The 12,194-nt window shown below is 38.1% G+C and overlaps 1 protein-coding gene across 2 annotated transcripts in view; it reads left to right on the top strand.

The window, feature by feature from the left end:
- Positions 1-12,194, top strand: part of Pcmt1 (protein-L-isoaspartate (D-aspartate) O-methyltransferase) — a 71,719-nt gene that overhangs the window by 11,647 nt on the left and 47,878 nt on the right. For both annotated transcript variants that reach the window (XM_004645466.2, XM_004645467.2), the window contains exons 2-3: positions 5,102-5,206; positions 7,836-7,867. In XM_004645466.2, coding sequence (XP_004645523.1) covers positions 5,102-5,206; positions 7,836-7,867 — 137 coding nt within the window. The remainder of the gene's footprint in view (positions 1-5,101; positions 5,207-7,835; positions 7,868-12,194) is intronic.

The raw sequence follows: 12,194 nt of genomic DNA, 5'->3' as shown, positions 1-12,194 counted from the left end.
TGTTGTGGCCAGCTCAGCCCACCAGGGGGCAGGGCTGGCTGGCATGTGGTGCTGGGGGATTGAACCGCGGTCCCTGATGCTTTTTGCTAAGCTTGTTCCAAGTAGGTGCTTTAGACCACTGAGCCATCTCTCCAGCCCCTCGGTCCTGTTTTCATTGGTCCCACCTGTATTACTTTCTCTCACTATAATAAATACTTGAAACAATAAATTTATCAAAAGAAAATGTTTATTTTTGGGGTTTCATGATCATTTTGGCCTGTGACTAGGTGATATATTACAGCTGAAGTGTCTGGTAAAGGAAAACAGCTCAACTCATGACCAAAAAGTGAAAGAGAGAGAGGAAGTGTTTGGGTCTCTCAATACCATTAAAGGGCAACTCCCACCCACAAGTGGCCTCAAGACCTCCCACTGGGCCCTCCCTCTTATAGTTTCCACTATGCAGTTTCCATAGTCCCAGTAGCACCAAGTTGTAGTTCCTTCAACACATGGAGGCCTCAGGGGACATTCTAGATTCAAATTATGGCAGCCTCCCAGCCTAGGTTCTAAATTTCCACTTGGAATGATGCAGCTGATTGTCTGATTGGCTGCCACACCTCTCTGGAAGACTCAGTAGAATTGCAAGTTTGAGCCCAGCCTGCGCAATTTAGTAGGACCTTATCTTGTGTGTGTGTAGGGGGGAGGCTAGTGGGTGGGGGTGGAGGAACCTGTATGAAGACCGCTGGGTTCAGTCCTCAGTACTGGGGGAAAAAATTTTTAAAATTTCTCCTTCCCGCAACACTGCAAGTCTAAACCATGAAGGGATACTGTGTTTTTTTTCCATGGTGTTAGAGATCAAGGCTCGTCTATTGTTGCTCTGCTGTTTCCCTCATCAGTAAGTTGAACATAGTTTACCGGTACCATTTCCATATTCGAGCCTGTGGGGAGGAAAACAAGAGAAAGAGCAAAATATTCCGTTTAAGGGCATCCTCTAGATGTTGCATAGATAACTTATATATATATGTTCCTTTGACAAGAACTTAATTGTAGGCCTATACGTAAATACAGGAAGGCTAGAGAATGCATCCCTTAAAATTCTGTCACTGAGCCTGGGTTATAGCTTAGTGGTACAGTACCTGACCGGAAAGTGCAAGATCCTGAGTTCAATTTCCGGAACCAAAAATAAATCCGTCCCTTAAAGGAGTCCCTGCTCCATCTTGCATGTGTGAGCAGTACTTTTACTGTATATTTATAATAATAATGGACTTCCCATTGCTGTGTTAGGAGAGGTTAGGAGAATTGAAAAGATGAATTTTAGGTCAAGTAATATGTGTTCATAGTTGAAAGATAGTATGAAAAGGATTTATGAAAACAGTTGCTTGCTCTGTTCAACTGTTTTTGATATTTCTGGTGATCATCTTCATATCTTCAAATCATATTTTTTTTGCTGCTGTTTCTTGGTTTGTTAACTTTGGACAACATCTGCCGCCCTGCCAAGATGGATGAGATTTGTACATTATAACCTTCTCCCTCATAGTTATAGCATAATTTTTAGTTCTTTTCATGATTACCTGCTTTCTCTCTCTCTCTCTCTCTCTCTCTCTCTCTCTCTCTCTCTAATATACTTGGTACAGTCTCACTACACAGCTTGAACTTGTAGTCATCCTCCTGTTTTAGACTCCCCAGCACTGAGATTACAGGTGATGGGCACCACGCCCCGTCTTGATGGTTGGCTCAGCCTGTCCTGGGGCAGGGCAGGTGTGACATGTGATGCTGGGGATTGAACCCCAGTCCCTGTGCTTACCTAAGCAGGTGCTTGGTCTACTGAGCTATCTCGGTGGCCCTGACCTGCATTATTTTTAATGCTGAGATTGAACTCAAGACTTTGAACATGCTAGGCAAGTGTTCTGCCTCTGAACTATATACCCCAGCCCTACATTTGTAACTTTGAGTTGTATACTTCTGTTTTTTGTTCCATTATTTATAAACTTGACTGCCTCTTTTTATGGTGGTACCAGGCATTGAACATTTACACTGACCTACTTTATTAGCCCTTTTATTTTGAGACAATCTTGCTAAGTTGTTAAATTGCTCAGGAGGATCAAACTTTGATTCTCCTGCTTCAGTCTCGCAGAGTGCTGGGATTACTATCATACTACCTTACCCAGTGTTTTTTTTTTTTTTCTTTTTCTTTTTCTTTTTCTTTTTCTTTTTTTGTCTTTTTGAGACTGAAGTTCAGGCTGGCCTTGAACACACTTTGTCTCCTGGCGCTGGGGAGATAGCTTGGTAGAATAAGTGCTTGCTTGGCAAGTGCAAGGTCCTGAGTTCAATCGCCAGTACCGTCAAAAAGCCCCCAAAAACCCAAAAAACAAATCCCAGGCTGGAGTCAAATTTACTGCAATCCTTTTGCCTCAGCCTCCAGAATGCTGGGATTACAGTTGTGTTCCATCACATCTGGCATTGAGGCAGGGTCTTGCTAAATTGTCGGTTGTCTTGAATTTGAGATTCTTCCTCACCCTTTCAAATAGCTTGGGATTACAAGTGCATTTTGTTAACTTTAGAAGTTAACAGTCACTAGTCACCACTGATAGGTATGACCATGTCAGCACTTTGCTGAGCTGCGTAGAGCTCTGAGCTTGTCTCTTCTGTGTGTTTAATATCACAGACTCCTGTACTGAAGAGAAATAGCAAATGTTTTGCCCTTTGTTATACTTAATGGCTTGAAATCATATCACATTTTACTTTTCTTTATACTTATAAATTATGACTCCTGCATTGTATTTTTGTTTTTTCTTAGAACTTTATCTACTGTGCCTCTTTCTACCCAATTGGGACGAGAAACATGGCTTCTTAACATGGACTTACATTTTTCAACCATTTTATTATATGGATTCTGTTATATTCACCTCTTTTGTATTCTTTTAACTTCTCATTTGGCTCAATTGCATATTTGGACAGTATTAGCCATTATTTTAATTATTTAATGGGGTCATAGACCCCATTGCAAGCAGATTGAGTGTGGGTTTTTCTCAAGCTGTTTTTTTTTTTTTTTTTAAACCTAATGTAATTGCACATTTACCTCTAACTAGGTTTCATGTGCAAAGTAAACCACCAGAAGTCTTTTCTGATAGAAAAATTTCAGGGCACTGAGAGTTGTATATGTCAGAAATGACCAAAAATGGAAAAATGATTTCATAACTTAGTGATGTATTTTGGTTTAGGTAATTTGCAAAGATGGAATCCTGGGCAAAAATAAGTAACTTTGTGGTGAAAATTTTGGGAAGCACATGATGATAGCTTAATAAAGCTTCATTCATTTGATGTGTTCAATTTTTAAATATGTAGCATAGTAGGAAGATCGATCCTGGGTTCAGTCTCCAAGACTGTGTGTAGGGGAGCACTATATTTTTTTAGTCATTGAATGGTCCTGGTATCCTTGGTGATGCACTTTATTTTGAAGGGTGGAGGTGGTTCTGGGAATTGAACCTAGGGCCTTTACACTGAAATAAATTCCCAGCTGTTTTTGTCTGTTTATTCACTTTTGCTTTTGTTTTTGTTTAGATAAGTCTCACTCAGCCATTAAGTGGCCCTGATTAGGTTCTAACTTGTGGTCTCCTGCCTCAAGCCTCCAGGAGTATTGGGATTAAAAGTATACACCTACTGTCTTTTAAGATTATTTTTGCAGCCAGTGCTGTGAATTTCCAAATCTCAAGCTTTTGCAAAATTATATAGTAATTTATTAATGTTGTACTTCTTTCTGGGAGTGATTTTATTTGTATTTCATCTACTTTACCCGCTTCCTGCCCCCCTACTTTTTTTCTTCTAAGGCCTTAACCCTGACCCTTACCACCCTTGCTTTCTTTGTCCACAGGTCTGTAGTAGTAGGGAGTGCCTAGTTGCAATTTTTTGTTTTTCTTTTTCTTATAGGTAATTTGAAGTCTTCAGTGTTCTTTGTTTCCTAGTAACATGATGACACAGGTCATGTGTGGCTTTGTTTGTACCATTGTTTGATCATGCTTTTACATTTTCTTGAATAGCTATGTGAAGAAATTCAGATCTCATGGCCACCATTACCTTCCAGAGGTTAAAAATCCAGTTAATGAATACATTAAATTAGTTTGTCAAAATATCTTAAAACTACCCAAATACTTTTACTGAAGTCATCTCTTTTTAAAGTAGTCATATATAATATAGCTAATTAAGCAAAACATGTTTTGGTAAAAATTTTATTTCTTGGTTGTTAAAATGTTCTCCATGTATTTAATCTTAAAGATGTTAGATCTGAGAGGACAGGAATTAGGCTGTCTTGTTTATTATAATCTTATGCATGTAACACTGTGGTATCTTAAACAGGAAACATGTTTTGGAGTAAATAAGAATTTTATTGAGTAATAACTATGCAAGATACCATGACAGTTACTGAAATTTCCCATTTACTTCATCCCAAAGAACTAGCTGCTGGGGCAGGCAAATGGTGTATCTTATTGGCCTTGCCTTCCTAGAAAAATAAACTTCTCTTTGGTTTCATAACAATATTCCAGTGAGGTCTTTTTCCTCCCTCTGTGGTTCTTCCATTTAATCATCTTTGAAGGTTCCCCTTGCTTTTGTATATCTCAAATGTTGGCTGTCATTTTTCTTATCTGTGTGTTCTTCCCTGGAGACTTTAAACTCACTCTCATTACTTTAATTGCAATCCATATAAACAGAAACCTGTATCTATTCTAGATGTCTTTCCTGATTCCAGATCCATGTGTCCAATTGATAGATGCGTATCTTCATCTGACTTGTATCATCCAAGGCTCCTGATTGAGTAAATTAATTATCCTTTTCCTCCTTAACTCTGATGTTTCTCCACGATTTCTCAAACCATTGAATGACTTCTTTCAACCATTAGTTTCACATCCACCCTCAAATCCAGTGTCAGTCCTGGTAAACGTAACTCACATTCTACTTTTCTCCATCCCAAGTATCATCAATAAAAACCAGATTACTATTACCTGAAGTGTTGGCAGTGATTTCCAGTCTTGTTTTTTTTCCAGTGTAGTTTCTTGTGCAGCCAGAGTCATATTTCTAAAGTATGTCTGATGTCACTCTTTGCTGAAAATAATTGCCTCATTCATTTCAGAAAATGGGATCATAAAGACAGATAAAGTATTTGAAGTGATGCTGGCTACAGACCGCTCCCACTATGCAAAGTGTAACCCTTATATGGATTCTCCACAATCAATAGGTATGTGTTAGAGTTCTTCAGTTACTCTATAATGTTTATAATTTCAAAAGGACTAGAGCATAGTTACTTATCTATTATTACCCTGCTAATTTTGAATTTCCTAATTCCAGACATACTCATTTTTTTAAATTTTAAAAAGTAAATAAGGGGCTGGGGAGATGGCTTAGTAGGATAAGCACTTGACCGGCAAATGCAGTGATCTGAGTTCAATCCCCGGTTCTGCCAAAAAAAAAAAAAAAAAAAAAAGTAAATAAGTAAAACAACTTCAATACAAGATAATAGGAGGGTAACAATGGTTGATTCATTGGATATTGTTATCTTTAAATTAATTACTCTGAATATAAGATATCAGGATTTAATTGTCCAAAACAATATTAGCACAAGGGTTGGTGAGATAGCTCAGTGGACTAAGCGCCTGCTTTGGCGAGCGCAGGGACCAGGGTTTGATTCCTGTCCCACATGTCGTGCTGGTCCTGCTGCTAGGGCATGCTGAGCCTGCGACTGAGTCCGAGTATGGTGGTCCATGCCTGTAATCTGAGCGCTGGGGATGCTGAAAACAGGATCACTATAAGTCCTAGCTGTGTAGTGAGACCCTGTACCAAATACATAAATGGAAAAACAAAACAAAACAAAGAAACAAATCACAGTATTAGTACCAACCTTTGTTTTCAGTGAACTACGAGAAAGTAGTAGTATAACTATCTTAACTTACATATATATGTGTGTGTATATATATGTATATACACATATGTATATGTGTGTGTGTGTATATATATATATATGTATACATATATATTTGCTTTTCCCATTCCTCCATCCTAGTTTCTTTTTTGAAGTTTCTTCCCATTTTATAATCTCAATTATATATTTTGCATGCATGAATATCTTCTATTTTTAACCATGTATTATATGAATTTAAATTTTTTTTTAAAAAGTTTTGAGTGTTTTCTTAAAGAATATTTCAGGGCTGGTGAGATGGCTCAGTGGTCTAAAGCACCTACTTAGAACAAGCTTAGCAAAGCACAGGGACCGCAGTTCAATCCCCCAGCACCACATGCCAGCCAGCCCCGCCCCCTGTTGGACTGAGCTGCCCCCCCCACACATAAATTAAAAAAAAAAAAAATTTCAGTGAGGGGCCAGGTAGATAGCTCATTAGAATAAGCACTTCCCTGGCAAGCGCAAGGGCCTGAGTTCAATCCTTGGTTCCACAAAAGAAAAAAAAAATTCAGTGAAAAAAAAAGACTTTTCAAAGAAAACTGTTAGATGAGTGTTATATTTTCTTTCCAGGTCTTATTTCACATAAGCATTCATTTGAAAAAGCAATATTTAAAGAAAATAAAGTGTAATTATTAGTGGCTTTTGGCTTTACTGGCCCTGATGTTTGGACTGGGGTTTGTTTCTAGAAAGTTCCATATTTAACTCCTTCTCCTGAAGCAGGTTTTGCTGAGCTGCTGAGCCTTGGCAGTGGGCGCCTTTGAGGCTTAGAAGCGCCTCAGGATTCTGTGGGCCAGCTGCCATGCTGTCTTCTTTTGAAGCACTGTGATAGTCAGCAAGAAGATCCTGGGGAGCTTCTGAACCCCGAAGGCACCTGCTACCACCGCTCAGTGAAAATTGCTTCAGAGACAGAAGCAGGTAACTAAATTTTGAGAAAGTCACATTGGAAAGAAAAGAGCTAAAAACTAAGAAAAATTAATGTGAATAAATAGTAGATGATAATACTTAGCAAATTGAAGCTCTTGTTGGTTTCTTAAGCTGCTTTGTCAATTTTTCTCCCCAAAATTGCTAGAAATATAAAACAGTTTAATTTTATAAATATTTTGTGCAGTTTGTCTCCTAAGCTACTTTCGTTGTTTAGGTTTTTTCCAAAGTCATCAGATACATGAAACAGTTTAATTTTGTAATGATTTTACATACTGATTACATATGGAAGTGTTTTCTTTTTATAAATCTGTATTTATTTATTTATTTATTTATTTGTTTATTTTGCGGAACCAGGGTTGAACTCAGGCCCTTGAGCTTGCCAGGCAAGCACTTATTCTACTGAGCTATCTTCTTGGCCCCTCTTTTTATAAATCTGAAGAAAAAAATAAGTTAAAAAATCCTACCATTAAAGCACCTGCTTAGGTGGATACCAGGGTTTGATCCCTGGTGTGTTGAGCTGGCCCCGCCCCCGGGGCTCACTGAGGCAACTGAGACTGGGAGTGGTGGCACCTGCCTGTAATCCGAGCGCTTTGGAGGCTGAAAACAGGAGGATCACTACGAGTCCAATCTGTATAGTGAGACCCTGTAGACCCTGTGCTAAATACATAAAAAAATAAAATAAAATAAAAACCCTACCAATTCTAAACTTGTTAAAATTGTTCCTTGTTTGACTAATTATATATGTAAGAAAGTTTTAGAAATGGTGGGACTAGTTTTACTAGATGAGCACCTTAGTCATTGGTATGATTCTGTTTTCTAATTTTTATGGGTATGTTTCAATATTCTAACAAATTTTGTTTCCTTGAATTCATAAAAACTCAAAAAGAATTGTGAAAAACAATGTATGGATGTTAAGAAAGGAACTACTTGATATATTTGGTATGTTTTTACAGCTGACTGTATCAGTAGTTCTCTTCTTATTTTACAGGTTTCCAAGCAACAATCAGTGCTCCACATATGGTAAGTTAACATTTTTTATTTGGTTACAAATGGATCACATTTTTCTCCTAATAATTTTCTTTATAGAGGAAAGGTTAAAAGCTAAGGTTTTAAATTTTAATTATATCAATTTTATCATCTATGAATTATGTAAATCATAGATAAGCATCTGATTCTTTTCTACGTGCTGTATAGCAGGAATGGTTGCTAGAAATCATGTTAAAACTGTTTCTCAGTACCTATGGCATGTAAAATTTCAGTATAACAGATATTTAGTCATTTGTTGAGGGAAAGACTTCTTTTTTTTTCACAAATAGGACTTTATTTATCACTATTAAGAATCTGGATCTTAAACAGACCCTTGCACTGGTGGTTCATATCCATCAGCTCATTCAACTTTAGCTCCAGTCTCATCTCCAGTAGCCTTTCCAGAGCTGCTACCTTCACCATGAAGCTCCATGAGTTTTCCCAGTTCAAACTTGGGCTTCTTCAGCATTTTTACTTTTCTGACGAAAACATCATGAAGAGGGTAGATAGACTGGCAAGCCTTTTCTATGTCTTTCCCAATACTGTCTGGAATCAGTTTATTGACTACTTCCTTCAAGTGATTTGTCTGCACCTCCCGAGTTATGATTTCCATCATCTTCTTCTGGATCTGGTGGACTTGTTGGTGCTGAACGTAAGAGGTCTTCTGTATATGATTGTTGTGTTTTTTAGTAAAGCCAGTGCAGAACAGTCGAAGCAAATAACCATCCGTAGTCTTGACATCAACATGAGCTTCGATCATGGTCTGCCGTTTTTTGACCATTGAACACATTTTGTCCCGGGTGAGGTCCATGCTATGGAAGTTAAGCAGTTTTTGCCCTGAACATCCTCAGTAATTAGTTTGAATTTTCTAAAGGCAACTTCATCATTCTGCAGATCAGCAAGGCTCACTTCAAACACACAACCTTTGATCCCATCAGATGCAATTTTGGTTCCTTGGGTTCTGGTGACGAGTGTTTTTCCAATATTTCTTATGTTGAACATAGCCCGCGCCTTCACATCTTACCAGTCTTTTTTAGAAAATGGATCAACCACTTTCTTCTTGTTTCCTTTTTTGCCGCCTTTCATAAGGTGCTTGTTCTTGCCTATCACCATGGTGCTGCTCAAAGAGCCAAAAGGCAAGACTTTTAAATAGAAAAGGGCATGTTATAGAAATCTCATGTTGAATATTTAACATTTTATTTGGAAAGATCATTAGGGAATGGCTGAGTATAGCAACTATGAACCTATTTAACCTTGAGCAAGATCTATTTGAAGTGACCTAACACTTTTAATCTTTTGGGAATTTTCTTGGGCTTTAAATGTCAGTTGTCTGAATGAGGGCTTTGTTATATTTTAGTGGAGAATACAGTAGCTTTTCTGATTCTCTTTAATTATTTGGGTTGGAGAAGCTCTTTCCTTTTTCCTTTTTTCAGTATTATGGTTTGAACCCAGGGCCTAGTACACAGGAGGCAAGAGCTCTATCGCTGAGCAGTATTCCCTGGAAAAACTGTTACTTAAACTTTATCCTAAATAAAACTTACGTATGTGTTTATGGTGAACTGATAAGAGTACTGAAAGAAAATGTAGGACTTATAAAAATTGAATATAAATGGCTTCTTAAAACATGACAGAAGCACAAAAGAGCCATTTAGAAATGCTGATACAGGGACTGGGGTTCTATTCCCTGGCACTCCCCACCCCTCTGCACTTGTGTGCATTTGTGCACTCAGCCAGCAAGACTGGGCGTTGTGGTATAGGCTTCTAATCTGAGCGCTGGGGAGGCTGAAAACAGGAGAATCACTATGAGTCCGAGCTGCATAGTGAGTCCCTGTACCAAATACATTAAAAAAACAAACCAAACTAAAACAAAAAACCCTGATATATTTTGTAACAGTAAAATTTAGAATTTTTGCAGACAAAAAGTATTATGGGCTAAATTAAAAGAAAAACTGAGAGACATTTGTAATACATATGAAAGCAGAAGGAAAATTGTTATACCCACACATACATGCATATGAGTCCTTTAAAATATTAAGTAAAAGATTCACAAAATAGGTAAAGGATCAAACTGATAGTTTACTGAAAAATAAGTACAAGTGATATTAATAGTTAAATTATACCACCTTAAATTTAGTAAATTTCAAATTAGCAGTCCAGTGACAGACCATGTCAAATTATCAGATTAAAAAGTTTGCTGTTTTTTTCTGTCTCTGAGAAAAGGTCTCTATGCAGTTCAGGCTGGCCTTGAGCTCACTTTGTAGCCTAGGCTGGTCTCAAACTAAACAATTCTTCTGCCTTAGCCTCCTGAGTGCTGGGATTACAAGTGTGTGCCAACATACTCAGCTAAGTTTGCTATTCTGAGCTAGGCATAGTGATGCATGCTTGTAATCTTTAGCACTCAGGAGGCTAAGGTAAGAGGATGCTGTCACTTTGAGGCCAGACTGGGCTACACAGTGAGTTCAAGACCAGCTTGACTACAAAGCAAGACGCTGTCTCAAAAAACAAAACAAGCAAACAGGGCCGGGGAGATGGCTCAGTGGAATAAGTGCTTCCCTGGCAAGCACAAGGACCTGAGTTTAATCCCCAGTTCCACCAAAAAAAAAACCAAGCAACCAACCAAAAAATGTGAAGCTGATTAGTCACCTAGCAGGGACTTTGTGTTGTTGTTTTTTTTTATAGCAGGGACTTTGGTGGAAGAGTAAGTTGAGTGTATTTGGGAGGAAATTTGCCATTATTTGTCAATATGTAAAATAAACATAAAACATCCCAGTTTTACAGCATTTATTCCATGGTATGCTTGCATAAATGGAAAATGACTTATCTAAATGTAAACTTCCTTCCTTCCAAGTGGGTCTCATTATGAACTTACTATGTTGCCTACCTAGGCTGGCCTCATGCTCACAGTAGTCCTCCTGCCTCAGTCTCCCAAGTATTGGGATTACAGGCATCCGTCACCATATCTGTCCTGACACATTATTTATAAGAGGGGGAAGCAGTAACTGCAGTGGATTGTTAATAAATTATGGTACATCCATATAGTAGTAGTTAAGTAGGGAAGCTCTGCAAGCACGAAAGTGGCAAGGTCTATACGAAATATCTAGAGGACAGAGAGTACTTAGTGTATTCTATAATACACAAAGATCAGTACACACACGTTTCTCTATAGAAATGAAAACTAAAAATGATTTCTTCTGAGGTAGGAAATTAGATGATTGGGGGTATGGGAGTGGAAATGATTCACTTTTTTTTTTTTTCTGTTGGTACTGGGGATTGAACTCAGGCCCTTGCACTTGCCAGGCAAGTGCTTATTCTGCTGAGCTATCTCCCTGGGCCTTTGGGAGTGGAAATGAGACCAGCTTTTCACACTATTCCCTTGATGTTTTGATCAGTTTGTTTTGTTATTGGAATAAGAATGGCTTCTTGGGGTGTGGGGGGGATGGTTCAGTGGAATAAGCGTGGAATAAGCGCTTCCCTGGCAAGCGCGAGGGCCTGAGTTCAATCCCCGTTTCCACAAAAAAAGAGAATGGCTTCTTTATGCATTACCTATCCAAAGAAATGAATAATTATTTAAAAGATTATATTCTTAAGATTTTTTTCAAATATTAACATTTAAAAAGAAAAATGTATGTGGAATCCTTTACCTAATCCTGAAGATTATTTTGGAGAACTGATACCCAATTTGTTTATGAACTTGAATAGAGTGGTGTGTTTTCAGGTATTCAGGGAAATACTACGTGACTTTCTTTTTCATCCTCTGAGGTTTGGTTCTGGGTATCCAGTTCACTGCTACTACTGTGGTAGTTATTCTGTGGCAAAGATATTTTATTTTATTATTATTATTATCATCATTGTTTTTTGGTACCTGTGATCAAACTCAGGACCTTATACTTGCCAAGTAGTATACTTAATTTTGAAAAATATTGCTATTAAAATATAATTCACATGCAGTATTCAAGAATTCATCCCTTAAAAGGATATAATTCTGTGATTTTTAGTGTATTTAGAGTTATGCAAACAGCACTATTGTGTGTGTGTGTGTGTGTGTGTATGTGTGTGTGTGTGTGGCTGGCTGGCTGGCTGGCTGACTGACTGGCTGGCTGGCTGGCTCAGCTCACCCCAGCTCACTGGGGGCAGGGCTGGTGTGGCATATGCTGCTGGGGATCTAGCCAAGGCCCTAGCGTGTTTTCCTAAGCTTGCCTAAACAGGTGCTTTAGATTGTTGAGCTATCTCACCAGCCCACAAACAGCACTGTTAACTACTTTGAAAACATTTTTATCACCTTCAGAGGAAATTCTGTACCCATTAGTGGTTTTTTTTTTTT

The sequence above is a fragment of the Octodon degus genome, unplaced genomic scaffold (assembly GCF_000260255.1).
Source record: "Octodon degus isolate 3935 unplaced genomic scaffold, OctDeg1.0 scaffold00229, whole genome shotgun sequence".
Taxonomy (NCBI): domain Eukaryota; kingdom Metazoa; phylum Chordata; class Mammalia; order Rodentia; family Octodontidae; genus Octodon; species Octodon degus.
This window is presented reverse-complemented; position numbering and strand designations above follow the sequence as displayed.